This window comes from Gossypium hirsutum, chromosome D06 (assembly GCF_007990345.1).
Source record: "Gossypium hirsutum isolate 1008001.06 chromosome D06, Gossypium_hirsutum_v2.1, whole genome shotgun sequence".
In the NCBI taxonomy this organism is placed as follows: domain Eukaryota; kingdom Viridiplantae; phylum Streptophyta; class Magnoliopsida; order Malvales; family Malvaceae; genus Gossypium; species Gossypium hirsutum.
This window is the reverse complement of record NC_053442.1, coordinates 1039095-1066320: the sequence shown is the minus strand read 5'-3', so window position 1 is coordinate 1066320 and position 27226 is coordinate 1039095. Positions and strand designations below refer to the sequence as shown.

Genomic DNA, 27226 nt, shown 5'->3' with positions numbered 1-27226 from the left:
TTCTCGAGACCAACTTTCTTCCTCTTCACCACCCTTGAATCTCTGGTCAAAAGCCCTTCTTTCTTCAACGGGCTCCTATGATCGGCACTCACCTACAGCAATGCACGAGCAATGCCGAGTGTGATTACTTATGCATGTCCCGAAACCCCACTTGCATGAGCTTTCACGAATACATCGTAAATCGTTTCATACCCCAACGTCACCAATGGAACTTTTATGTACTGCAACCATAATGGGTTCACTTGAAGAGACTTCTCAACCAAAAATTTCAAAGCGTTATATGGCAATTGCTAATCATACTTCTAAGCTTGTCTTTGAGTCTTATTATTATTTTCTTCTAAATTAGCCTAACACAAACATATTATCGAATAAGAAAGGCAACTATTTTTCTTCCCAAAACTTGAACTTTACTATGTTGATTATGTTATTTTTATGAAAAAAGATATGATATTTAATGAAAAATACTAATTGTATCCATCATTAAATTAAATTTTTTAATTTAAAAAGTAAAATTAATAACTTTTTAAACTAGATTAAATCTCTAATTTTAATAAATTGAAAGAATTGACCCTTTATTTTGAGTTAAAATCAACACAAGATAAACTTTTATACAAGTTGTACTTTTTTGTGTATATTCTTCTCTTTGCTGTTTATTCCATTGATAGATATTAATAAAATTTTATAAGATTTATTTATAAAATCCAAGATAATATTCAGAAGCAAATTTGAGGGTTCAATCCTTTCATAAATAAGTTTACCCTTTTAACCCTCTAAAATCATAAAAACTTATATTTAAAATTTTTAAAATAATAAAATATGAAAAAATATTTTAATTGGCTCTATCATTGAACTTATCAACTTAATATTAAATGTTACACTTTGTTGGCAATTGCAATCACCATCTTATATCTTTTAAAGGATTTTATTAATTCTTGACACTTGGTCCTACACGCATATGCATTATTTTCAATGGTTCCCACTTCCTTTCATTTTTTTCCACGTACTTTATTGCCGTAGTCAAAAGTTTGGTTCATATGCAAGTATGCATACCAGCTCAAGTCAATCCAACCCATTGCTAACCCTAACTGGAAACAGTAGCTTTTCTTTGTTTACACTTTCAGGCTGATCCCAATTTATGTGAAATTGTTTCTTTCTTTGTCTTTGAATATCCATAGTTGGTTCCTTAGTTACCAATTGCTACTTTGCTGGTTGTGAAATTTTAAGAGAGATAGGACATGACAGAGGTATTACTTTCACCCCTTGTCGGTACCATCTTGGACGGCTTGAAGTCGTGGTCCTTGAAAGAACTGGAACTTGCTGGGAGCCTCAAAACAGAAGTTGCGAGTCTTGAAAGTACGCTTACTACAATCCAAGCTGTGCTCCAAGATGCAGAGGAAAAGCAATGGAAGAGTGAAGCTATCAAGAACTGGCTTGGGAAGCTCAAACAAGCAGCTTACGATCTGGAAGCTGTGCTCGAAGATTTCAACACCGAAGCTCAAAGTCGTAGCCTGCATACGGATGCAAGAAGCCAGGTAACCACCTTCTTTTCTTTGCGGAATCCGCTCTTGTTTCGCTTAGATATGGCACGTAAGTTTAAGAATGTAAGGGAGAAATTAGATGCCATTGCTGGAGAGAAAAGTAAGTTCCACTTGAGAGAAGGTGTGGGAGAAGCTGAAATTGAACGGAATGAGGATAGGCAAACCAGCTCCCTTGTGAAAGAATCGGAAGTACTTGGCAGAGCTGATGAGAAGGAAAAGATAGTTAGTATGTTACTTTGTAATGTGAATCACCATGATGACCTCTCTGTTTATGCAATATGCGGAATGGGGGGTCTTGGTAAGACAACAATCGCTCAATTTGTTTTCAATGACGAAAACGTGGCGAAAGTCTTCGATTTGAGAGGTTGGGTGTGTGTATCTGATGATTTTGATATAAAAAGGTTGACTAAAGCGATTGTGGAATCCTTTGGAGGGAACTCGTGTGGTATCCAAGAGCTAGATACCCTGCAGCGGTGTTTAGCAGAGAAGCTTGTTGGGAAACAGTTTTTGCTCGTACTAGATGATGTGTGGAATGAGTACCATGACAAGTGGGATAGATTGAAACAAGCTCTACAGTGTGGACGGAAAGGAAGTACGGTGATTGTCACTACACGACTCGAGAAAGTTGCTCTTATGATGGCTACAACTCCTTTCTATCGCTTGGGATGTTTGTCGGATGATGATTCTTGGTCTTTGTTCAAGCAAAGAGCCTTTGGGATGGGAATGAATGGAAGCAACGCGAACCTGGAAACCATTGGGAGGCAAATAGTGCAGAGATGTGGAGGGGTACCATTGGCAATTAAGGCCATAGGGAGCATATTGCGTTTTAGAAGTCAAGAAAGTGAATGGTTACGTGTCAAAGATAGTGAGATATGGGATTTGGAAGATGAGGGAAGCAGAATCTTAGCTGTGCTGAGGCTAAGTTATGACCATCTTCCACCGCATATGAGACAATGTTTTTCATTTTGCTCGATATTTCCCAAAGATTCTGTCATGACAAAGGACGAGCTTATGGGACTATGGATGGCAAATGGATTTATTCCTTCTCGAGGAGCATTGGATTTGCATGATATGGGTTGTGAAATATTCTCTGAATTAACTTGGAGGTCTTTTTTCCAAGAAATCAAAGAGGATGTTGATGGAACTGTTACATGTAAAATGCATGATCTCATCCATGATCTCGCAACATCGATTATGGGACAAGAGTGCTGTGTGATTGAGGCAAATGAGGGGTCACAGATTCCAAAAGCTGCTCGTCACTTGTTTGTTTATAATTATAGTAGCAGTCCATTGAAAAACGTTATGGACTTCACCACATTGCAACCGCTGCAATCTTTGATCCTACATGGCTATGACATTAACGTCTCTAATCTTTCCCGTTACATCAGTAAGCAAAAGTATCTCAAGGTGTTGATATTGGTTTTAATAGTAGCAATATTGCTTTTAAAAGTTCGAAACACTTGAGATATCTTTGCCTTCACGGTGCTCATGTGAAAACTTTACCTGAATCAACAAGCTCCCTTCATAACTTGCAGACACTAAAACTAGGAGATTGTTACAATCTTCAAATGTTACCCAAAGATACGAAGAACTTGAAAAATCTTAGGTACTTGGACATCAGAAATTGCGATGCACTAACTTCTATGCCTGTTGCATTGGGACAACTGTCTTTTTTGCGCAAGCTTAGCATGTTCATTGTGGGAAAGGAAGATGGTTGCGGCATTGATGAGTGGAATTGAGCATCAAAGGACTTCACAACGTGAAGAGTTCGATGGAAGCTGAAAATGCAAATTTGATAAAGAAGCACAATTTAAGATCACTTAGCTTATCTTAGCCCGTAAGCAGAGACTTATCTTGGCGAATAAGCAGCAACGAGAGCTCTCGTCATCAAAATGATGAAGAGATTCTTAGTGCTCTCCAACCTCATTCAAACTTGAAGAAGTTATGCATACTTGATTACCAAGGTTTGATGTTTCCGTATTGGATGATGGATCTGCTTCTACCAAACCTTGTTGAAATCTCACTAGAAAACTGTGAAAGATGCCATCAGCTACCACCTCTAGGGAAATTGCGCTTCCTTAAGGTCCTTAATATTTGTAGAATTAGTGCTCTGAAGTATATTGACGACACCTTCTATGGTGATATGGAAAGTTCTTTTCCATCACTCGAGGTTCTCAGCATACGTGAGGCGCTATGTTTGGAGGAATGGACAACAGTGAATGGTAGAGAACATTTTCCTCTCCTGAGTTCATTAACTATCGAATCTTGTCCTAAGTTGGTTAAACTGCCAATGATTCAATCTCTAAAACAGCTATATATTAGAGGAACTAATGTTACTTTACTCACACCTTTGATTATGAATGCCACTGTTCTTACCTCTCTCCAGATTAGTGACTTCAACGAGTTACCGGATGGACTACTGCAAAATCAAAAGCAACTTGATACGTTGTCTGTTCTTTCTTGTAGTCTAAAGTCTTCATCCGATCTGCTGGATAATCTATCCTGCCTTAAATACTTGAATATTCAAGGTTGCTCAATTGAAAGCTTGCCTGCGGGTCTACAAAACCTCAGCTCTTTAAAATCTTTGGATTTAGATTGTGACAGCCTTGTATCCCTTCCGGTAAATGGATTGCAAGGCTTATGTTCCTTGTCTTCACTGTATATTCTAAGTGGTAATTCATTAGCCTCTTTATCTGAGGGGCTGCAATATCTGACTTCTCTCCAAGACTTATTTATTAATGGATGTCCAAGGTTAACCTCATTGCCAAGGAGTATTCAACACCTCTCTTCTCTTCGATACCTGCGGATTTGGAATTGTAGAGGTTTAATTTCTCTCCCAGATGAGATACAACACCTCACCTTGCTTTCATTATTGGATATAAATGGTTGCTCTAATTTGATGTCATTGCCCCAAGGGGTACGTAACCTCAATGCTCTGGAAACACTAAGAATCAGAGGATGCCCCCACCTGAAAAGACGGTGTAAGAAAGTGAGAGGAGAGGATTGGCCCAACATAGCCCACATTCCGTCCATTGACATCTTTAACCAGGTGATTCTCTACTTTTGAAATTTAATTTTAAATAAGAATATTCTTAATTTTAATCATATTCAAGAATTATGTAAAAAGGATTTGACATTTACATTTTGTGAATAAGGATCTCTGCATCTGCAGGATCATTTCATTCATATCTATTATTAATAGTTTTCATTTGATGAATTTATGATATGATTGTCTAAATACATTTTCAGGATTGGTGAGTGACAACTTTCGTTAAATTCGAGGATCTATTTTGCAATTTGAAGAAAAAAGACAACATTGCATTAAATTCGCAGACCAATTCTATCCCCCAATAAGAGCAGGTATGAATAAATAGATGGCAAATAATTTTAGTTTCTAACTTCTTATGCTCATCACACGTAACTTTGTTAAACTCTATTATATATATATGTGCATAGGCATGTTATTGGTCGCTTCGTTGATAAAGGTTGAGGTGCTGAGGCTTTGATGCGTCGAGTTTGAATCACACCATGTGTAGTTTTTTCTTTAGATTATTTTAGACTTAAGTATTATCATATTGAGTCATACTCAAATATATGTCCCAATTTTCGAATTATTTATTGGAACGTAAATAATCTTTTAATAAAATTATACGAAAAATTATAATGACATTTTTTATTTTATCACCCTTTTTAATATTATTAGACTTCTCGAATTCTTTTATGCACGGTAGGAAGTACGGTGATTGTCACTACTCGACTCGAGAAAGCTGCTCTTATGATGGCTACAACTCCTTTCTATCGCTTGGGATGTTTGTCTGATGATGATTCTTGGTCTTTATTCAAGCAAAGAGCCTTTGGGATGGGAATGAATGGAAGCAACGCGAACCTGGAAACCACTGGGAGGGAATTAGTGCAGAGATGTGGAGTGGTACCGTTGGCAGTTAAGGCCATAGGAAGCATATTGCGTTTTAGAAGTCAAGAAAGTGAATGGTTACATGTCAAAGATAGTGAGATATGGGATTTGGAAGATGAGGGAAGCAGAATCATAGCTGTGTTGAGGCTAAGTCATGAACATCTTCCACCGTATATGAGACAATGTTTTTCATTTTGCTCGATATTTCCCGAAGATTCTGTCATGACAAAGGACAAGCTTTTAGCACTATGGATGGCAAATGGATTTATTCCTTTTTTCAAGAAATTGAAGAGGATGTTGATGGAACTGTTACATGTAAAATGCATGATCTCATCCATGGTCTTGCAACATCGATTATGAGACGAGTGCTGTGTGATTGAGCCAAATGAGGTGTCACAAATTCCAAAAACTGCTCCTCACTTGTTTGTTTATAATTATAATATCAGTCCATCGACAAACATTATGGACTTAACCACATTGCAACCGCTGCAATCTTTGATCCTATGCGGCGATGGTTACTTTAACCACTCTAATCCTTCACGTTTCATCAGTAAACAAAAGTATCTCAAGGTGTTGCATTTGGGTTTTTATATGAGCAATATTGAATTTAAAATTTCGAAACAATTGAGGTATCTGTACCTTCACAATTCTACTGTGAAAACTTTACCTGAATCAACAAGCTCTCTTCTTAACTTGCAGACACTAAGCCTCAAAGATTGTGGCAGTCTTAAAATGTTACCCAAAGGTACGAAGAACTTGAAAAATCTTAGGTACTTGGACATCAGAGGTTGCCATACACTAACTTCTATGCCTGTTGCATTGGGACAATTGTCTTTTTTGCGCAAGCTTAGCATATTCATTTTGGGAAAGAAAGATGGTTGCGGCATTGATGAGTTGAAAGAGTTGGCCCTAGAGGGGGAACTGAGCATCAAAGGACTAACCAACGTGAAGAGTGCGATGGAAGCTAAAATGGCAAATTTGATAAAGAAGCACAATTTAAGATCACTTAGCTTATCTTGGCAAGGAAATCGCAACGAGAACTCTCATCATCAAAATGATGAAGAGGTTCTTTTGTGCTCTCTAACCTCATTCAACCTTGAAGAAGTTACGCATAATTGGTTACCAAGGTTTGATGTTTCCGTATTGGATGATGGATCTGCTTCTACCAAACCTTGTTGAAATCTCACTAGCAAACTGTGAAAGATGCCATCAGCTACCACCTCTAAGGAAATTGCGCTTCCTTAAGGTCCTTAATATTTGTAGAATTAGTGCTCTGAAGTATATTGACGACACCTTCTATGGTGATATGGAAAGTTCTTTTCCATCACTCGAGGTTCTCAGCATACGTGTGGCGCTATGTTTGGAGGAATGGACAACAGTGAATGGTAGAGAACATTTTCCTCTCCTGAGTTCATTAACTGTCGATTGTTGTCCTAAATTGGTTAAACTGCCAATGATTCAATCTCTAAAAGAGCTACATATTGGAGAAACTAATGTTACTTTACTCACATCTTTGATTATGAATGCCACTGTTCTTACCTCTCTCCGGATTAGCTACTTCAACGAGTTACCGGATGAACTACTAAAAAATCAAAAGCAACTTGATAGGTTGAATGTTTTTTATTGTAGTCTAAAGTCTTCATCTGATCTGCTGGATAATCTATCCTGCCTTAAATACTTGGATATTCAAGCTTGCTCAATTGAAAGCTTGCCTGCAGGACTTCAAAACCTCAGCTCCTTAGAAACTTTGGATTTAAATTTTTGTGACAGCCTTGTATCGCTTCCGGTAAATGGATTGCAACGCTTATCTTCCTAGTGTTCACTGCGGGTTCAACATTGTAAGACATAAGCCTCTTTATCTGAGGGACTGCGATATCTGACTTCACTCCAAGACTTACTTATTAATGAATGTCCAGAGTTAACCTCATTGCCAAGGAGTACCCAACACCTCTCTTCTCTTCGATATCTGCAGATTAGGTGTTGTAGGGGTTTAATTTCTCTCCCAGATGAGATGCAACACCTCTCCTTGCTTTCGGAATTTTCCATAATAAATTGCTCTAATTTGATGTCATTGCCCCAAGGGGTTCATAACCTCACTACGCTACAAGCGCTAAGGATCTATGGATGCCCCCATCTGCAAAGACGATGTAAGAAAGTGAGAGGAGAAGATTGGCCCAACATAGCCCACATTCCATTCATTGAAATCCTTAACTAGGTGATTCTCTACTTTTGAATTTTACTTTTAAATAAGAATATTCTTAGTTTGAATCACATTCAAGAGTTATGTAAAAAGGATTTGAGCATTACATTTTTGTGAATAAGGATCTTTACATCTGCGGTTATCAACTTATCATCCATTCATATATATTATTAATAGTTTTCATTTGATGAATCTGGGATATAATTATCTAAATACATTTTCAAACAAAGCAACATTGGTGAGTGAGGAATTTTGTTAAATTCAATGATCTATTCTGCGATTTCAAAAAGAAAAAGAAACATTGCATTAAGTTCATAAACCACTTCTATCCCCCATAAGAGTAGGTAAGAATAAATAGATGGCAAATAATTATAGCTTCTAACTTTTTATGGTCATCACACATAACTTTGTTGAACTCTATTATGTATATGTGCATAAGCATGTTGGTGGTGGTTTTGTTGACAAAGGTTGAGCTGTTGGGGTTTTGATTTCCTTTTTAGATTGTTTTAGGCTTAAGTTTCATGTAGGTGAAGTTATTTTAAATGCACTTAATGATAAAATTTGACTCGACAGTTGAAACGAATAAATTTTTAATAAAAAGAAAATCAATTTACTTATTGATAATATGCCACAATCATACTTTTACCCATTAAGTAACAATAGACTGAGGATCAACATTCCTCACATGAAATGCAAGAGAAATGTTCATAAGCACAACCAATCAAGAACAAGATCTGTATTATCAAAAGGGGTTCTTCTACAATTTAGAATTTTGTAAAAAAAATTCATCAACAAATGTTAGTGAGAAGAAAAGATTTTCTACAAACCAACCATGAAAGCAATGTATATATATCCCCAGTTTTCCATCCACTTAACGTTTGGAAAATTGTGGAGCTTTACGAGCCTTCTTGAGACCAACTTTCTTCCTCTCCACCACCCTCGAATCTCTGGTCAAAAGCCCTTCTTTCTTCAATGGGCTCCTACGATCGGCACTCACCTTCAGCAATGCACGACCAATGCCGAGTGTGATTACTTGTGCCTATCCTGAAATCCCACCTGCATGAGCTTTCACGAATATATCGTAACTCGTTTCATACCCCAACGTCACCAATGGAACTTTTATGTACTGCAACCATAATGGGTTCCCTTGAAGATACTCCTCAACCAAAAATTTCAAAGCATTATACGGCAATTGCTAATCATACTTCTAAGCTTGTCTTTGGATTTTATTTATTTTTCTTCTAAATTAGCTTAACACAAACATATTATCGAACAAGAAAGGCAACTATTTTTTTCCCAAAACTTAGAATTTTATTATGTTGATTATGTTATTTTTATGAAATAAGATATGATATTTAATGAAAAATAATAATTGTATCCATCATTAAATTAATTTTTTAATTTAAAAAGTAAAAATAATAAAATTTTAAACTAGATTAAATCTCAAATTTTAATAAATTGAAAGAATTAACCCTATATTTTGAGTTAAAATCAACACAAGATAAGCTTTTATAAAAGTTGTACTTTTTAGTGAATATTCGTCTCTTTGCTGTTCATTCCATTGATAGATATTAATAAAATTTTACAAGATTTATTTATAAAATCCAAGATAATATTCAGAAGCAAATTTGACCGTAAAATAAGCACCTTGAAATTTACAATTTAATCCTTTTAAAAATAAGCTTACCCTTTTAACCCTTTAAAAATCATAAAAATTTATATTTAAAATTTTAAAAATAATAAAATATGAAAAATATTTTAATTTGCTCTATCATTGAACTTATCAACTTAATATTAAATGTTGTACTTTGTTGGCAATTGCATTCACCATCTTATATCTTTTAATGGATTTTATTATTCTTGACACTTGGTCCTACACGCATATGCATTATTTTCAATGGTTCCTACTTCCTTTCATTTTTTTCCACATACTTTATTGCCATAGTCAAAAGTTTGGTTCATATGCAATTATGCATGCAAGCTCAAGTCAATCCAACCCATTCTAACCCTAACTGGAAACAGTAGCTTTTCTTTGTTTACTCTTTCAGGCTGATCCCAATTTATGTGAAATTGTTTCTTTCTTTGTCTTTGAATATCCATAGTTGGTTCCTTAGTTACCAATTGCTCCTTTGCTGGTTGTGAAATTTTAAGAGAGATAGGACATGACAGAGGTATTACTTTCACCCCTTGTCGGTACCATCTTGGACGGCTTGAAGTCGTGGTCCTTGAAAGAACTGGAACTTGCTGGGAGCCTCAAAACAGAAGTTGCGAGTCTTGAAAGTACGCTTACTACAATCCAAGCTGTGCTCCAAGATGCAGAGGAGAAGCAATGGAAGAGTGAAGCTATCAAGAACTGGCTTGTGAAGCTCAAACAAGCAGCTTACGATCTGGAAGCTGTGCTCGAAGATTTCAACACCGAAGCTCTAAGTCGTAGCCTGCATACGGATGCAAGAAGCCAGGTAACCACCTTCTTTTCTTTGCGGAATCCGCTCTTGTTTCGCTTAGATATGGCACGTAAGTTTAAGAATGTAAGGGAGAAATTAGATGCCATTGCTGGGGAGAAAAGTAAGTTCCACTTGAGAGAGGGTGTGGGAGAAGCTGAAATTGAACGGAATGAGGATAGGAAAACCAGCTCCCTTGTGAAAGAATCGGAAGTACTTGGCAGAGCTGATGAGAAGGAAAAGATAGTTAGTATGTTACTTTGTAATGAGAGTCACCATGATGACCTCTCTGTTTATGCAATATGCGGAATGGGGGGTCTTGGTAAGACAACAATCGCTCAATTGGTTTTCAATGACGAAAACGTGGCGAAAGTCTTCGATTTGAGAGGTTGGGTGTGTGTATCTGATGATTTTGATATAAAAAGGTTGACTAAAGCGATTGTGGAATCCTTTGGAGGGAACTCGTGTGGTATCCAAGAGCTAGATACCCTGCAGCGGTGTTTAGCAGAGAAGCTTGTTGGGAAACAGTTTTTGCTCGTACTAGATGATGTGTGGAATGAGTACCATGACAAGTGGGATAGATTGAAACAAGCTCTACAGTGTGGACGGAAAGGAAGTACGGTGATTGTCACTACACGACTCGAGAAAGTTGCTCTTATGATGGCTACAACTCCTTTCTATCGCTTGGGATGTTTGTCGGATGATGATTCTTGGTCTTTGTTCAAGCAAAGAGCCTTTGGGATGGGAATGAATGGAAGCAACGCGAACCTGGAAACCATTGGGAGGCAAATAGTGCAGAGATGTGGAGGGGTACCATTGGCAATTAAGGCCATAGGGAGCATATTGCGTTTTAGAAGTCAAGAAAGTGAATGGTTACGTGTCAAAGATAGTGAGATATGGGATTTGGAAGATGAGGGAAGCAGAATCTTAGCTGTGCTGAGGCTAAGTTATGACCATCTTCCACCGCATATGAGACAATGTTTTTCATTTTGCTCGATATTTCCCAAAGATTCTGTCATGACAAAGGACGAGCTTATGGGACTATGGATGGCAAATGGATTTATTCCTTCTCGAGGAGCATTGGATTTGCATGATATGGGTTGTGAAATATTCTCTGAATTAACTTGGAGGTCTTTTTTCCAAGAAATCAAAGAGGATGTTGATGGAACTGTTACATGTAAAATGCATGATCTCATCCATGATCTCGCAACATCGATTATGGGACAAGAGTGCTGTGTGATTGAGGCAAATGAGGGGTCACAGATTCCAAAAGCTGCTCGTCACTTGTTTGTTTATAATAGTAGTCCATCGACAAACGTTATGGACTTCACCACATTGCAACCGCTGCAATCTTTGATCCTAAATGGCTATAACATTAACTTTTCTAATCTTTCCCGTTACATCAGTAAACAAAAGTATCTCAAGGTGTTGGATATGGGTTTTAATAGTAGCAATATTGCATTTAAAAGTTCGAAACACTTGAGGTATCTTTGCCTTCACGGTTCTCATGTGAAAACTTTACCTGAATCAACAAGCTTTCTTCATAACTTGCAGACACTAAACCTAGGAGATTGTTACAATCTTCAAATGTTACCCAAAGGTACGAAGAACTTGAAAAATCTTAGGTACTTGGACATCAGAAATTGCGATGCACTAACTTCTATGCCTGTTGCATTGGGACAACTGTCTTTTTTGCGCAAGCTTAGCACGTTCATTGTGGGAAAGGAAGATGGTTGCGGCATTGATGAGTTGAAGGGGTTGGCCCTAGAGGGGGAATTGAGCATCAAAGGACTTCACAACGTGAAGAGTTCGATGGAAGCTAAAAATGCAAATTTGATAAAGAAGCACAATTTAAGATCACTTAGCTTATCTTGGCCAGTAAGCAGCGACTTATCTTGGCGAGTAAGCTGCAACGAGAGCTCTCGTCATCAAAATGATGAAGAGATTCTTAGTGCTCTCCAACCTCATTCAAACTTGAAGAAGTTATGCATATTTGATTACCAAGGTTTGATGTTTCCGTATTGGATGATGGATCTGCTTCTACCAAACCTTGTTGAAATCTCACTAGAAAACTGTGAAAGATGCCATCAGCTACCACCTCTAGGGAAATTGCGCTTCCTTAAGGTCCTTAATATTTGTAGAATTAGTGCTCTGAAGTATATTGACGACACCTTCTATGGTGATATGGAAAGTTCTTTTCCATCACTCGAGGTTCTCAGCATACGTGAGGCGCTATGTTTGGAGGAATGGACAACAGTGAATGGTAGAGAACATTTTCCTCTCCTGAGTTCATTAACTATCGAATCTTGTCCTAAGTTGGTTAAACTGCCAATGATTCAATCTCTAAAACAGCTATATATTAGAGGAACTAATGTTACTTTACTCACACCTTTGATTATGAATGCCACTGTTCTTACCTCTCTCCAGATTAGTGACTTCAACGAGTTACCGGATGGACTACTGCAAAATCAAAAGCAACTTGATACGTTGTCTGTTCTTTCTTGTAGTCTAAAGTCTTCATCCGATCTGCTGGATAATCTATCCTGCCTTAAATACTTGAATATTCAAGGTTGCTCAATTGAAAGCTTGCCTGCGGGTCTACAAAACCTCAGCTCTTTAAAATCTTTGGATTTAGATTGTGACAGCCTTGTATCCCTTCCGGTAAATGGATTGCAAGGCTTATGTTCCTTGTCTTCACTGTATATTCTAAGTGGTAATTCATTAGCCTCTTTATCTGAGGGGCTGCAATATCTGACTTCTCTCCAAGACTTATTTATTAATGGATGTCCAAGGTTAACCTCATTGCCAAGGAGTATTCAACACCTCTCTTCTCTTCGATACCTGCGGATTTGGAATTGTAGAGGTTTAATTTCTCTCCCAGATGAGATACAACACCTCACCTTGCTTTCATTATTGGATATAAATGGTTGCTCTAATTTGATGTCATTGCCCCAAGGGGTACGTAACCTCAATGCTCTGGAAACACTAAGAATCAGAGGATGCCCCCACCTGAAAAGACGGTGTAAGAAAGTGAGAGGAGAGGATTGGCCCAACATAGCCCACATTCCGTCCATTGACATCTTTAACCAGGTGATTCTCTACTTTTGAAATTTAATTTTAAATAAGAATATTCTTAATTTTAATCATATTCAAGAATTATGTAAAAAGGATTTGACATTTACATTTTTGTGAATAAGGATCTCTGCATCTGCAGGATCATTTCATTCATATCTATTATTAATAGTTTTCATTTGATGAATTTATGATATGATTGTCTAAATACATTTTCAGGATTGGTGAGTGACAACTTTCGTTAAATTCGAGGATCTATTTTGCAATTTGAAGAAAAAAGACAACATTGCATTAAATTCGCAGACCAATTCTATCCCCCAATAAGAGGAGGTATGAATAAATAGATGGCAAATAATTTTAGTTTCTAACTTCTTATGCTCATCACACGTAACTTTGTTAAACTCTATTATATATATATGTGCATAGGCATGTTATTGGTCGCTTCGTTGATAAAGGTTGAGGTGCTGAGGCTTTGATGCGTCGAGTTTGAATCACACCATGTGTAGTTTTTTCTTTAGATTATTTTAGACTTAGGTATTATCATATTGAGTCATACTTAAATATATGTCCCAATTTTCGAATTATTTATTAGAACGTAAATAATCTTTTAATAAAATTATACAAAAAATTATAATGACATTTTTTATTTTATCACCCTTTTTTAATATTATTAGACTTTTCGAATTCTTTTAAGCACGGTAGGGTACATGGATTTCAATATTTGGAATTGGATTTCATTGATCATGTAAATGGTAAGAATAGGGTATATATGTTATGAAAAAATTAGTAAAGACTCCATAGGATATATATTAGAAAACGACCAAACATGCATTTGTCAAATCCAAAAATAATTTAAGAATTTCAATTTCATTACAGAATAGGTATCTAACTAATGCAACGGTCTGCTGTCTTTATTCAAGCAAAGAGCCTTTGGTATGGGAACGAACGGAAGCAACGGGAACCTGGAAACCATTGGGAGGCAATTAGTGCAGAGATGTGGAGGGGTACCGTTGGCAATGAAGAAAGTGAATGGTTATGTGTCAATGATAGTGAGATATGGGATTTGGAAGATGAGGGAAGCAGAATCTTAGCTGTGCTGAGGCTAAGTTATGAACATCTTCCACCATATATGAGACAATGTTTTTCATTTTGCTCGATATTTCCCAAAGATTCTGTCATGACAAAGGACAAGCTTTTAGCACTATGGATGGCAAATGGATTTATTCCTTCTCGAGGACCATTGGATTTGCATGATATGGACAACAGTGAATGGTAGAGAACATTTTCCTCTCCTGAGTTCATTAACTATCGAATCTTGTCCTTAGTTGGTTAAACTGCCAATGATTCAATCTCTAAAACAGCTATGTATTAGAGGAACTAATGTTACTTTACTCACACCCTTGATTATGAATGCCACTGTTCTTACCCCTCTCCAGATTAGCGACTTCAATGAATTACCGAATAGACTGCTAAAAAATCAAAAGCAACTTGATTGGTTGTATGTTCTTTGTTGTAGTCTAAAGTCTTTATCCGATCTGCTGGATAAATCTATCCTCCCTTAAATACTTGGATATTGATGCTTGCTCAATAGAAAGCTTGCCTGCAGGGCTAAAAAACCTCAGCTCTTTAGAAACTTTGCGTTTAGATCAGTGTCACAGCCTTGTATGCCTTCCGGTAAATGGATTGCAAGGCTTATCTTCCTTGTGTTCACTGAAGATTGGAGATTGTCAGACATTAGCCTCTTTATCTGAGGGGGTGTGATATCTGACTGCACTCCGAGACTTGCAAATTAAGGACTGTCCAGAGTTAACCTCATTGCCAATCTGCTGTGCATAAGCATGTTGTTGGTGGCTTCATTGGTATTGGGATTTTGATGTGCGAAGTTTATGCGTGGTTTTGTATTGATATTAATTTTAGTTGGTCGGACATGTATTATTTGTAATTTGTATTATAGTTCTATGTATTTTACTTTTATTATTTAATCCATATATTTTCTCAAGTTTAATAATTTAGTCATTATCATGATAAAAATTTCATATTTTTTCATAACTTCACTTTTACAATACTTTATGCATATTTCATCATCTCGTAACACATTCATTAAATTTTTATCATAGTTTCCTTATTCACATATTAAATTGTTTCATACTTAAAATTTTGTACATTTTTCAATTTAATCCCTATTGCCATGTAATTTATTTTTCACCATATAAGTACTTTAATAAAATAATTCATTATAATATTTTTTTTCACATAACAAATTTTCATACAGATCTCGTCGTATTTCAATTATAAATTTCGCGAAGTTTATAATTTATTTCTTAACATCATAAAGATTTATTATTTACCATAATTTCATCTTAATATCACTCTGTAATCAATTCACTACTTATCATAAATTTCAAATGTATTTTTTTCATATTGAAAATAATTTTATAAAATATTTTTAAAAAATCTATCAAACAACAAAAAATACTTTACTTAGATTTATTTAAAAACCAAAAATATTAACTTTTTCAAAAAAATAATTCACATGAAAATTAGCTTATACTATTTCTGAAATTCACTTCTAGGACCCTTTGGATGGTATTCTTTTGTCAATTGCATTACACAAAGTCCATGTAGTGGAAGCTATAAATGAACTTAATGATAAAAATTTGACTCGAACTTATAGCTTTTAACAATCGAAATGAAGAAAATTTTTAACAAGAAAAAAAAATCAATTTCCTCTTTGATCTAATATAGTAAAAAGAACCAAATGCAACTTAACCTCATAGTATAGATACCTCGATGTACATTGACCCTTAAGTAACAATGGACTAAGGATCAACATTCCTCACATGAAATGCAAAAGAAATATTCATAAGCACAACCAATCAAGAACAAGATGTACATTATCAAAAGGGGTTCTTCTTCAATTTAGAATTTTGTAAAAAATATTCATCAGCAAATGTTACCGAGAAGAAAAGATTTTCTACAAAACCAACCATGAAAGCAATGTATATATATATCCCCAGTTTTCCATCCACTTAACGTTTGGAAAACTGTGGAGCTTTACGAGCCTTCTTGAGACCAACTTTCTTCCTCTCCACCACCCTTGAATCTCTGGTCAAAAGTCCTTCTTTCTTCAACGGACTCCTATGATCGGCACTCACCTTCAGCAATGCACGAGCAATGCCGAGTGAGATTGCCTGTGCCTGTCCCGAAAGCCCACCTCCGTGAGCTTTCACGAATACATCATAACTCGTTTCATACCCCAATGTCAACAATGGAACTTTTATGTACTGCAACCATAATGGGTTCCCTTGAAGATACTCCTGAACCAAGAAATTCAAAGCATTATACGGCAATTGCTAATCATACTTCTTAGCTTGTCTTTTAGTCTTATTTGTTTTCTTCTCAAACTTGAATTAGCCTAACAAACAGATTATCAAACAACTGAAAGGCAACTATTTTTCTTCCCAAAACTTGAATTGGCCTATTAGCCTAACACAAACATAAGCATAAATATCAAAGCTAGACATGAAATTTGATTCAATTCGTAATGTCATTCATGAAAATTTAATTTGATTCAATTTTTATAAATCACTAACAACATTATCAACTTAACACCATTTTAAGATGATATATTGCATACAAATAATTATATTAATCCGATACGAAAATAAATGTATTCATTTCTTTAAATGTAAATAATTGAATCAAAATTAAAGTTTAATGTATATATATATAAACCACAACTAAGTTTAATGTGTATAATTACACCAAATCAAAATTGTGTATCAAATTACATATTAGACCACACTTCACAAATATATTCTCAAACATCTGAAAGACAACTAATTTGTCTTTGCTTCATTAATTTTTCTTCTAAAACTTGAATTAGTCTAACATAAACATATTATCAAACATCTCAAAGGCAACTTATTTGACTTTGGGTCACTAATATTTCTTCTACAACTCGATTTGGCCCAACACAAACATTTTATCAAACATCTTAAAGACAGCTAATTTAACTGTTACACATACACCCTGAAACTGAATAGTTCAATTTTTTTACCTTAGCGTCACGGTAATTGATAATGAACTTCCCAGTTCCTTCCTGAAGAACCACACGAGCAATGGCACATTTCCTTCGTCCCGTCCCTATAATAGTCTGAGCAGCAAACCCACCAGGGAGCCTAGACTTAACGAGCTTCTTGAGGTTCTCAACCGGTTCAGTCTCAACCGGAGCAGCCACCGTAGCGGAAATTGAAAGGGAACGAGTGGATTTAGAGGACAGGGAAATGGGCAAGGTTTTCGGTGGTTGGGGAATTGAGATACTGCTTGGATTCCGGGAAATCTGAGAGGAAAATGAAAGGGAAGAAAGGGATGATGTTAAGGAAGAGATTGAAAGAGCCATTTTTTTATTTTGTGAGAGGGAAAATACGGATTTGTGATTAGCTAAAAACAGTGGCCTTTTTGTGATGGTGTTAAAGAGAGTAGCAGAGTTCAGCTGTGAGACTGGGAGAGGATAACGTACAAGGAATAGACGATAATGTCCTACGCATTTTACTTACTAAAACGTCATCGTATTATCTTGCACTTCCAAAGTCTTTTAGATTATCTCCTACATGTGCTTGAACCCCGAATACGTTTGAAGCTTAAATATGATATTAATACATTTTATAATTTTATATTTATAGATGATTAATTAAACTCATTTTAATCTCGTTTATATATTTTTTAATTCTTTTGAAAAATATTTATATTATTTTTAATTTAATATTTAATAATTATATAAATAAATTAACTATTTTTAATATTTACATAATAATATGTGTTATAAATTATATAATATATTAAAATAACAATATATTATAAAATTAGAAAACGGAATAGGTCAGTCCGGGCTCAAGCTTGAGCCTAGTCCATAAATTATAAATTATAATTTTTTATAGAATCAAAACTAAACTAACCCAACGAATAAAAATTGAGGATTAAAGTTGTTATTATGCCAACTTCAAAAGGTGCTACGTCATATTTTCATTAGCTATTTACCAGCTAGTGATTAAAAAAATAAAATTGAATAATTAAGTAATCATTTTGTAATTTTTCATATTTGAGTGATAAAAAAATACTTACCAATTGAATAACTATTAATGTAATTTACCCTTTTATTTAATATACATCGAACTCGTTATCACTTAACCCGTAAAACTAAAAATATTTAAGATGTAAGTTTAGTCTATACGTCGCACCTAGTAAGCCTCCATCTTTATCAATACTAGAACCTTGGTACGATATTGCAAGTTAGATAAACTTACAAGCAAACCAAATGGATCATATACTTATTTTTGTCAATGCTTTCTATGGTTCAAACAAAAAGAAAAATTATGGTTCTCATTGATGGTTTCAACTTTCAAACAATGTAGAGACTTCCAATTTCAATATATATAACATAAATATATTTGAATTTTTTCATTAAAAATTTCATATATGTAAAAGCATGAATAAAATATCATAAATAAGTAAAAATATCATGGAAGTCTCTGTTCTACACTAAGAGTCAAATTGTATTTTGCCCACTTTATTAAAAAAATAGACAAATTAGTCATTGTACGTTAGATCAAAAAGCAAACAGGTTTACGTTAAAAACTTCATCCATATCTACTGTTAAAATTTGATGTAACTGACGAAAGAACTGAACATATACAAGTGACTTATGTTAATAAATAGGGATCGATTTTTAACAATTGAAATAAATAGAATTTTTAACAGAAAGATGATTTAACGTAAATAAATTGGTTTACCTATTCTATGAAACAAAATGCAATTCGAATCTTACTTACCACATAAATACTTCAAACAAAATCCTGAATCCCCGTCGACATTTTCTAGTTTAGCTCATCATTGCTCATAATACCATTAAATATGTTGTTCAATGGATGCATATCCTTGCAAGGGTTTGCTTGTTGGAAATGGCTAAACATTGTCGTTTTCAACTTTTGTTATATAACCTTTAATATTGTCAAATTTCCCAAACCTAACTCGTAGACCAAAAAAGACAGTACAATCATAGTTTTCGAATAAGATTTTATCATTTAACAGAAGATTTCAAATTATTTGACTTTTATTATTGGGTTAATATATCGTTTAGTACTTGATTTTAATTTCAATATTCAATTTGGTATTTAAGTTTTTTTTATCCAATTTAGTACTTAAGTGTGACATCAATATTCGATTTGATATCAAAACTAAATAACATCATATATGGCTTAACGAATGTTTGATATGTGTTATAGGAAAAAAACAAAACAAAAGCACTGTTAAGGAGGGTTAGTCTCTAGGCCAGTATCGAATCATTAATGAAAGTATTGTTCTCATAGTGTCTATGCTAAATTTTAGCCTTGAGTTTTTGTTTTCCGACTCTGAAGAGAGTCCAAAAGGGTTCACGGAGTTTGACAGGAGCACCTAGTCCACCAAAGAAATGTTTAGTATTTGGCATTAATAAGGTTCGAACCCATACCTTTAAAGGGTCTTTGTGGTAAAAGCACTACCACTAAAGTGTCTTCTCTCGAAAGAGAGCCAACCACCCCTAAAAAAAAAATCTCAAGTACAAAATTGAACATGAAAGTCAAACTCAAGTACTTAACTAGAACAAAAAAGATCAAGTAATAAAGTGAAAATTGTGACCAAATTCAAGTACCAATTGGTATATTAACCCATAATTTTCTTTCAAAATCTTCACCGCCAAAGGCAAAAGCCAAAAAAATCTTTCGTATTTATATTAAAACCACACCTCTTGCTCGTAAGGTTAATCAATCAAGAAGCTAAAAAGCTATGGGAAATTACAACACAATACAAGGTGGTAAAGGGTACGTGAAAAGATCAAAGAGGAAGAAACTAGCCATTGATGATTCTCTCAACAAACCAGTTCCAACCCATGATGGAATAAAGTCTGTAATGGCTGATAATCTCTGCAATTTCTCCACAAATTCCGACCTTTGCATTTGCATGGTCACTTGGAACATGAATGGACAGGTTTGAATCAAATCCAAGTTCTTGTTATAAGCTTAATCAAATCATTCATCATCTTGCAGTATAATAACATATATATATTAAGGTCTCGTATGAAGATCTGGTGGAGCTGTTTGGGAACAACCGTGGGTTCGATTTACTTGTGGTTGGCTTGCAAGAAGTGCCTAGAAAGGACCTTGCAAGATTATTGCAGGATGCTCTAGTTGATACTCACGAGTAGGTTTCTCTATCTTGTGTTCTTTATTGTGCTAAGACTTCCATTTTATCTCTCTATATACATGTATGTATATGAATATCAGATTGTTGGGGGTGGCAACTATGCAGTCTCTGCAACTATATGTGTTTGGAACGAAGAATTCGTACATGTTCGTCGAAGGTAAATTAAGATAATTTTTTTGACATAATGATAAATTTAGTCCTCAATGTTTACATTTTTTATCAATTTGATCTTTATTCATTAATTTTCATGGTAGTTGGTTTGTGGTGATTGATTAAGAGATAAATTTATCATTATACTTTTTTTAAGCTTAGATGGGGTGATTGATTTTTGGTGTTCTTTTGTGGGGGCAATTACAAAATGTAGAAATGAAGGTGGATAAGCATGGTGTAGGAGGGTGTGGAGGAATGAGGAGAAGAAAGAAAGGGGCAGTGGCAATCAGTATCAATTACAAAGGACTCAAGTTGGTGTTTATCACTTGTCATCTCTCTGGTAAGCGCCGTTTTGTTTCAATTATCAGCATCATTATAAGGCATCCTTAACCAAACAAATTTGAGTTCATATCATTAATGGGATTTAAAGCTCCATTTAGTGCCCCCCACAAATAAACCAGAGCTATTATTACCACCCTCATATCAATTGGATGGTTTGGATTAGTTGTGGCTGAATCAATTTGAGTCGAATTAACTTGGAATTTAAAATTTTTGGATAATTTCATATTCAGGTTATTTTGTGTTCGAGGCATGTAAAATTTAGATTATTTTGGGTTCAGATCATTTAAGTTTGTTAGGCAAGTCATTTTGGGCATGTTTATTCAATTTTGACACTTAAGTTTGAACCATTTCAAGCTACTTATTCGGAACATTTTGGGTTTGGGTCATTTTAAATTTAGACTATTTTGGGTTCAAATCATTTCATGTTTGAGTTGGATCAGATTTGAATATAGATGAATCTATTCAAGTTTTAAAATTCCAAGTCCTAATTGGACAAATTGAATTAGTTATGGGTTGAGTCAATTTGAATCAAATCAATTTAAGTTTTTAAATTTTATGATCATTTTGGATTTTGGTCATTTTAAGTTCGAGTCATTTTGAGTTCGAGTTGTTTTAAGCTTTGGATTATTCGAGTTTGTTAGACGAGTCATTTTGGGTTTTTATTATTATTTAGGTTTGACACTTGAATTCAGATCATTTCGGATTCAGATTATTTTAGGTTGGAGTCATTTAGAGTATAGATAAATTTAAATATTTTGGATTTGAATAATTTTAGATTCAAGAAATTTCGAAAATCGAAGTTATTAACTTTTTATTATCAAAGCTAATTGGATCACATTTGGATAGAAATTATTCGAATAGTGAGAATTGATAGGTGTAATTATTATATATCAATTAAGATTTTCGTTCATTCAAAAAGCCCCTTAATTTGATTCATAATTTGGTCCTTAAACAGCTCATGCTCGGAACGTAGAAGAGAGAAATTCACAGTGCCGGCACATATCGCACTCTCTGTTTTCCAAGTACTGCAACAACCCTTACACCACCCCCGCACACATCACCGTATGGTTGGGCGACCTCAATTACAGGCTCCAAGGCATCAACACCCACCCCGCCCGGAACTTAATACACAGAAACCTTCACAAAGTCGGTCCAGCTTTCCTTCTTTTTTTTTTTTCTTAAATCTTATTGAGGGATTTCTGACTGATTAGGGAGAACTATTTGAAGTGTTGTTCGCATAAAATCGATAAATCCCTCAATCTGAGATTTTGTCTCTTGACACTATTGAGAGTTACATAGGAGTCACGGAGTGAGAGTGCTTCGTCGGATTAGGTCCTGTGAGGTTCACAATCACCTACCACGGAAATGGTGTCATTAGTAAGGTTTGAACCCAAGCCCTAAATGGCATCAATGGACATGTGTGCTATCAACGATACTTCACAGACTTCTCTACCGAGCTTTCACTAGTTTTCAACTTTTCAGCAATCATTTGCCTAATTTGCATCAACTTTGCTTTGTTGCTGTTTTCAGCTGCTGAGAAGCAAAGATCAGCTCCTTCAAGAGGCTGAAAGAGGGCAGATTTTCAATGGATATTGTGAGGGAACAATCGCCTTCAAACCAACTTATAAATACAATATAGGCAGCAGCAATTATGATACAAGTTACAAGGTGATATATAAACTACAATCCTCTTTTTATTTGTTATACTAAATTAGGGTTCAATTTTTAAATTATTTTTAGATTCGAATGATTTTGGGCTTAGCTCATCCCAAGATGTTAGCTTATCGTTTAAATATCAGTTTGGATCTACCGTAGAACATATTTAAAATATATAGACAAAATTTTAAACATGTGTACATACTGCATGGATAGCTTAGATCTAGCATGTTAGAAAACAAACAATATTATTAAAACTTATGAACGCTATTTTTTATTGATTAACATATCACGTTCAAGTTGTCCATGCAATAGATTCACACGTGCTTAACATTTGATCCACATATTTTAAATATGCTCCACGTTAAATCCGAGCTAGTATTTAGCCACCCCTTGGTTAAATTGGGAAACTTCTTTTAAGCTCCTCCAAAAAATGAAAACATTCAATCTAAACCTTTTTAACCTTTTAGTTAAAAATTTGTAATTTTGACCTCTATGAATGATTAATAATTTAATTTAAGCCTTTAGAACAAAAATTTAGCTCCCAAAAAAATAATTTATCTCCGTTTTCCCTAAACAAAACTTTTAGATTCACCCTGATAGAAGGTACTAATTTATATAATATTGATGCCTTAATGACTCAATTAAAAATTTTTAAAGTTTCGATACTAATTTAAAATTTGAAACATAATTTAGAGAAGTATTGTATAGTTAATCTGATCTTTAAACTATGGATTCTCTCTTTACATTTATTTATTTTATTACATTTTATAGGTTCGAGTTCCAGCATGGACAGATCGAATCTTGTTCAAGATCGAAGATCCAAATAAAATTACAGCAAATTTACATTGTTACGAGTCGGTTGATGACATTTATAGTTCGGACCATAAGCCAGTAAGGGCCCACCTTTGTCTCAAAGTCCACAAATAGCATGTGATCAAAGTCCTTGACCAAAATATATCCCTCAACCTTTTGAAGTTAATTGTAAAACACACAATTACCATTGCATAATTAATTTAGTCAAAAATCAAATGTGTAGTTAACTTCCAAGCTAGAATTTTTACCCCTATGAACAATATAAATATGTAAAAAGAATGTCATGGTAATTACAGTTTTTGTCCCTCATATTTTTTGTTTACATGATTAGGTCCTTATTCATAGCTTTTGGTATGTCCAATTAGGTTTTTGCCTTTAAATTGTTTATTTATTTTGAAATTAAATTTAGACCAAAAAGAAGTCGAATGTGACCATTAATATTTTAAAAAAGAGTCGGATTATTTTTTTTTCTAACGAAAATACTGACAAAAACATTAAGTTTTGAAACATGGCAATTCAAGTGTAGTTACAAGCTCTCTTTTTTTTTTTAATTTTTATGAACTTTTTTAATTTTGAGATTTTTAATTTTTTAATATTATTACAATTATTTATGGACATAGCATATAAGACAAATAGTTGTCATATCAGCATGAAACACACGTGGATTGTCATACAAGTTTTCACGACAACATCGTTAAATTTTATTATTTTAGTCGAGATTTTCATTAAAAAAGGTGATTTGACTCTTTTTGTAAGGCTAATGACAAAATTTAACTAAAGAAAAGAAAGATTAAATTGACAAAATATATAAATATTAAGAGTTAAATTTATCATTATGCCTAATTTTTATAATAAACTTTCCCCATAGAATATCCAATTTGTGTGCTATATTGCAATTCAAAGCTTTGACATCACCAACCCTCAAATTTCTTGCCTAAATCAGGGGTCTGCAAACGACTTTATGACTCAATTGCTTAAATATCAATACATTCAAACGAGTTCCTTCTTATTGGGGCTTTTTTTCTCTTTACTTTTTTGACATTATTCTGTATTTGAAGTACTATTTTCTTTCCCATGACAAGGATTTTTTTTCAAATATAAAAACAAAAATTCAAAAACATGGAACGACTTCTTCTTTCATTACTCGGACACAAATAGAAAATTATCGTGGATTGTTAAAATCGTTGTTATATGGCTTTCTTTATTCGTACCTTTTGCACCAATCGAAAGCTCTCCTACCCTTTCTCTTCTACAATTTAGTTTTTTTTTTTATCATGAAACAACTTTGAACATTACGAAACTACAAACTAAAATCTAAACAGCTTTCTTCTCCGATCTCTCTAACACTAATCATTAGATCGACTTGTCGATGGGTATTAAACCACCGTACTAATAGTCGAATAGCCGCTTACAGCTCACTAGCCTGACTTTAAAAAAAAAAGTTAATAGTCTAGTCGCTTAAAGAAAAACTTTTGAATATTTTAATTATTTAAATGAAAATTTTTGATATCCCTTAAATAGAAAGATAATATATACTCAAACGTGCTCGAATTTCACATCCTCTTGATTGTTGCAACAACAATGATATCCATTGAGTTAAGAATCAATCTATATTTCTTGTTGATAGTTGGTCGTATAGATGTATTTTTTTTTTCATAAAGAAAATTTATACGATAAACAATCGAAATCAACACAAATTATTTATTGCTAGCCGAAGAAGGGAAATGAGTTGCCCCAACGATGATTTTCAAACACAAAATCAACACAAATCTTTTATCCCAGCTTATGCAACTCTACTTTACACTTACTATTTCATTTCTATTTGCTTCAACACCTTTCATCATATGTTGAAATTCATTGAAATCAAGCACTCCATTACCATCAAGATCAAACACCCCAATCATGGCCTTACACTCTTCATATGATCTCACATCCCCTAATCTACCAAGCATTTGTTGCAACCCCACCGGAGTTATGCACCCACACCCTTTGTCCCCTTCGTACATCTCGAACGCCCCCTTAATATCATCGCCATCGTCACCTCCTTCCATCAACTCGACGAAGTCCTCAAACCCCAACAGTTCATCTCCGTCGTTATCGAAATCTTTAATGACCCTTCGTACCACGTTGCTTGACACGTTGTCTCCTATAGAAGCAAAGTAAGCACTGAGTTCCTCACTCGAAATTTTCCCATCCCCGTCGTGGTCGAAACGATGGAAAACTTGTCGAAGCTCTTCTTTTTTAGTAGTTTTATTTAGTGGCGGTAGAGGGACAGCCGGCGGTGACAACGGTAACGAGGTTGAGGACTTGGATTTTGAGAGAAAGGGAGGGAAATTTAAGCTTAAACCCTTGTTGGAAAACCATTTGGTAGGCTTTGAAATTGTAGGAATTCCCATGAAAACCATGTTCATTAAGGTAATTCACTTGAGCCAACTTATATATATATAGAGAGAGAGAGAGAGATGCTAAGAAGGAATTCTTTTGGTCTAGTTTTCACATTGCCATGCAAAGACTTGTTTAAGTGATTTCACTTTCATGTTATTTTATTTTTGGATTATTCGTTCTAATAATTTTAGGTTTTTTATTCAATTTATTTTGAGTTTCGATCATTTTAAATTTAAGTCGTTTTTTAGTTCAAGTCAATTAGGATTTCAATTAAATGGGTTCGAATCAATTATACTTGGATTTTATTTGAGTTTTTTAGGTTAGTCATTTTATGTTTGGATCAATTAGAGTTTTGGTTATTTAAGGATATCAATTTGAGTCATTTTATATTCATCTTACGAATAGCAGTGGGTTGGGTATTTTATTTTTTTTAATTATCTAAATCTGAAACTATAAATCCGCCTAAAAATTCGAATCTATTTATTTTTCACAAATTATCCGAGTATTACGATTCATCAAATCTCTGAATCCAAACAAAAAAAAACATTTCAAAATTCCAATCATTCTTTTTTTAGACATATATATATATAACTAAATCTATAATCGCTGTAACCAATAGATTCAAATATCCAAATCTGAATCCGCATCCATTATTTGAAAAAGCAATACGAATCTAAATAATGGATATTTATGATATCTATCTGTATTTGTTTCAAATCTGTTATGAATGGTAATTTTAAAATTTGAATTCACGATATTCAAGTCCGAAAATGAAAACCCGAATTAATATATGATATAATAAAGAAAAAGGAATTATTTGGTGAAAAACTTAGCCTAGTTTTTCACATTACTATGCAAATAAATTAACGTGTAAGCATATTAGAAGGGCGATTCATTCATAGGAAGTTGCGTGATTGGGAAAATTAATTAAAAGAAGGCATGAAGAAATTGATACGTAGCTTCTTCGCATATAGAAGAGGGACCCAATTATATGACTTTTGGACTAATTTACATTTTTACATATAATAATAATAATAATGGTGAATATCAATCAATGACTTTGAACACTAATGTCATATATAGGATTACTGACTCGGGATGGGATAGATTGGGAAGTGCGGTACGGTACGGTACGGTACGGTACGGTACGGTACGGTACGGTACGGTACGGTATTTTTTTTATTGTCACCGTTATTTTTACAGTATTTAATTTTATTGTCATTATTATTTTTATACTAACCGTAAAAGTAAATACACAGTTCATCCAATCCCACCCTTAGAGATGGTAATTAGGCGGGGCAGGGTGATTTTTTTGTTCCGACTCAAAACTAAATATTAATTTACTCATTTCAAACCCAATTCAGTAAATCAAAGTTGTACCTAATTTCAATCCGATCGAATCGAAAATGCCACAATTTAAATTTTTTATATTTTTATTAATAGAATAATGATTTTGAACAATTTTATTATTTCT

The 27226-nt window shown here is 34.3% G+C and overlaps 5 protein-coding genes across 8 annotated transcripts; 3 read left to right on the top strand and 2 right to left on the bottom strand.

Moving 5' to 3' along the window:
* The first annotated feature begins 1003 nt into the window (after window positions 1-1003).
* LOC107942865 (putative disease resistance protein RGA3) lies at window positions 1004-15146 on the top strand. 3 transcript variants are annotated; one of them, XM_016876593.2, is made up of 3 exons: window positions 1004-4587; window positions 4788-4898; window positions 5270-6075. In XM_016876593.2, exon 1 carries the CDS (start codon window positions 1236-1238, stop codon window positions 3000-3002), a length of 1767 nt encoding a protein of 588 aa, XP_016732082.2. In that variant the 5' UTR covers window positions 1004-1235; the 3' UTR covers window positions 3003-4587; window positions 4788-4898; window positions 5270-6075. The 3 variants fall into 3 exon arrangements, with proteins under 3 accessions (XP_016732082.2, XP_016732083.2, XP_040950842.1); XM_016876594.2 differs by lacking the exon at window positions 5270-6075 and adding an exon at window positions 4995-5205; XM_041094908.1 differs by lacking the exons at window positions 4788-4898; window positions 5270-6075 and adding an exon at window positions 14219-15146 and having other exon boundaries at window positions 1006-2408.
* Window positions 9535-15146, top strand: LOC107942866 (disease resistance protein RGA2). Of its 2 annotated transcripts, none has more exons than XM_041094907.1 (3): window positions 9535-13182; window positions 13384-13494; window positions 14041-15146. In XM_041094907.1, the coding sequence occupies exons 1-2, from the start codon at window positions 9814-9816 to the stop codon at window positions 13390-13392; spliced, it is 3378 nt and encodes a 1125-aa protein (XP_040950841.1). In that variant the 5' UTR covers window positions 9535-9813; the 3' UTR covers window positions 13393-13494; window positions 14041-15146. The 2 variants fall into 2 exon arrangements, with proteins under 2 accessions (XP_040950841.1, XP_040950840.1); XM_041094906.1 differs by having other exon boundaries at window positions 9585-13182; window positions 14085-15146.
* Window positions 15147-16058: 912 nt separating this feature from the next.
* LOC107942860 (30S ribosomal protein S9, chloroplastic) lies at window positions 16059-17779 on the bottom strand. Its single transcript, XM_016876587.2, has 2 exons — window positions 17225-17779; window positions 16059-16481 (listed from the first exon to the last, which is right to left on the bottom strand). The coding sequence occupies exons 1-2, from the start codon at window positions 17564-17566 to the stop codon at window positions 16194-16196; spliced, it is 630 nt and encodes a 209-aa protein (XP_016732076.2). The 5' UTR covers window positions 17567-17779; the 3' UTR covers window positions 16059-16193.
* A 2177-nt stretch (window positions 17780-19956) lies between these two features.
* LOC107942863 (type IV inositol polyphosphate 5-phosphatase 11) lies at window positions 19957-23689 on the top strand. Its single transcript, XM_016876591.2, has 7 exons — window positions 19957-20187; window positions 20270-20400; window positions 20484-20560; window positions 20768-20893; window positions 21851-22041; window positions 22426-22563; window positions 23326-23689. The coding sequence occupies exons 1-7, from the start codon at window positions 19987-19989 to the stop codon at window positions 23479-23481; spliced, it is 1020 nt and encodes a 339-aa protein (XP_016732080.1). The 5' UTR covers window positions 19957-19986; the 3' UTR covers window positions 23482-23689.
* Window positions 23690-25054: 1365 nt separating this feature from the next.
* LOC107942856 (probable calcium-binding protein CML41) lies at window positions 25055-25787 on the bottom strand. The gene has a single exon (XM_016876584.2). It carries the CDS (start codon window positions 25776-25778, stop codon window positions 25161-25163), a length of 618 nt encoding a protein of 205 aa, XP_016732073.1. The 5' UTR covers window positions 25779-25787; the 3' UTR covers window positions 25055-25160.
* Between the last annotated feature and the right edge of the window lie 1439 nt (window positions 25788-27226).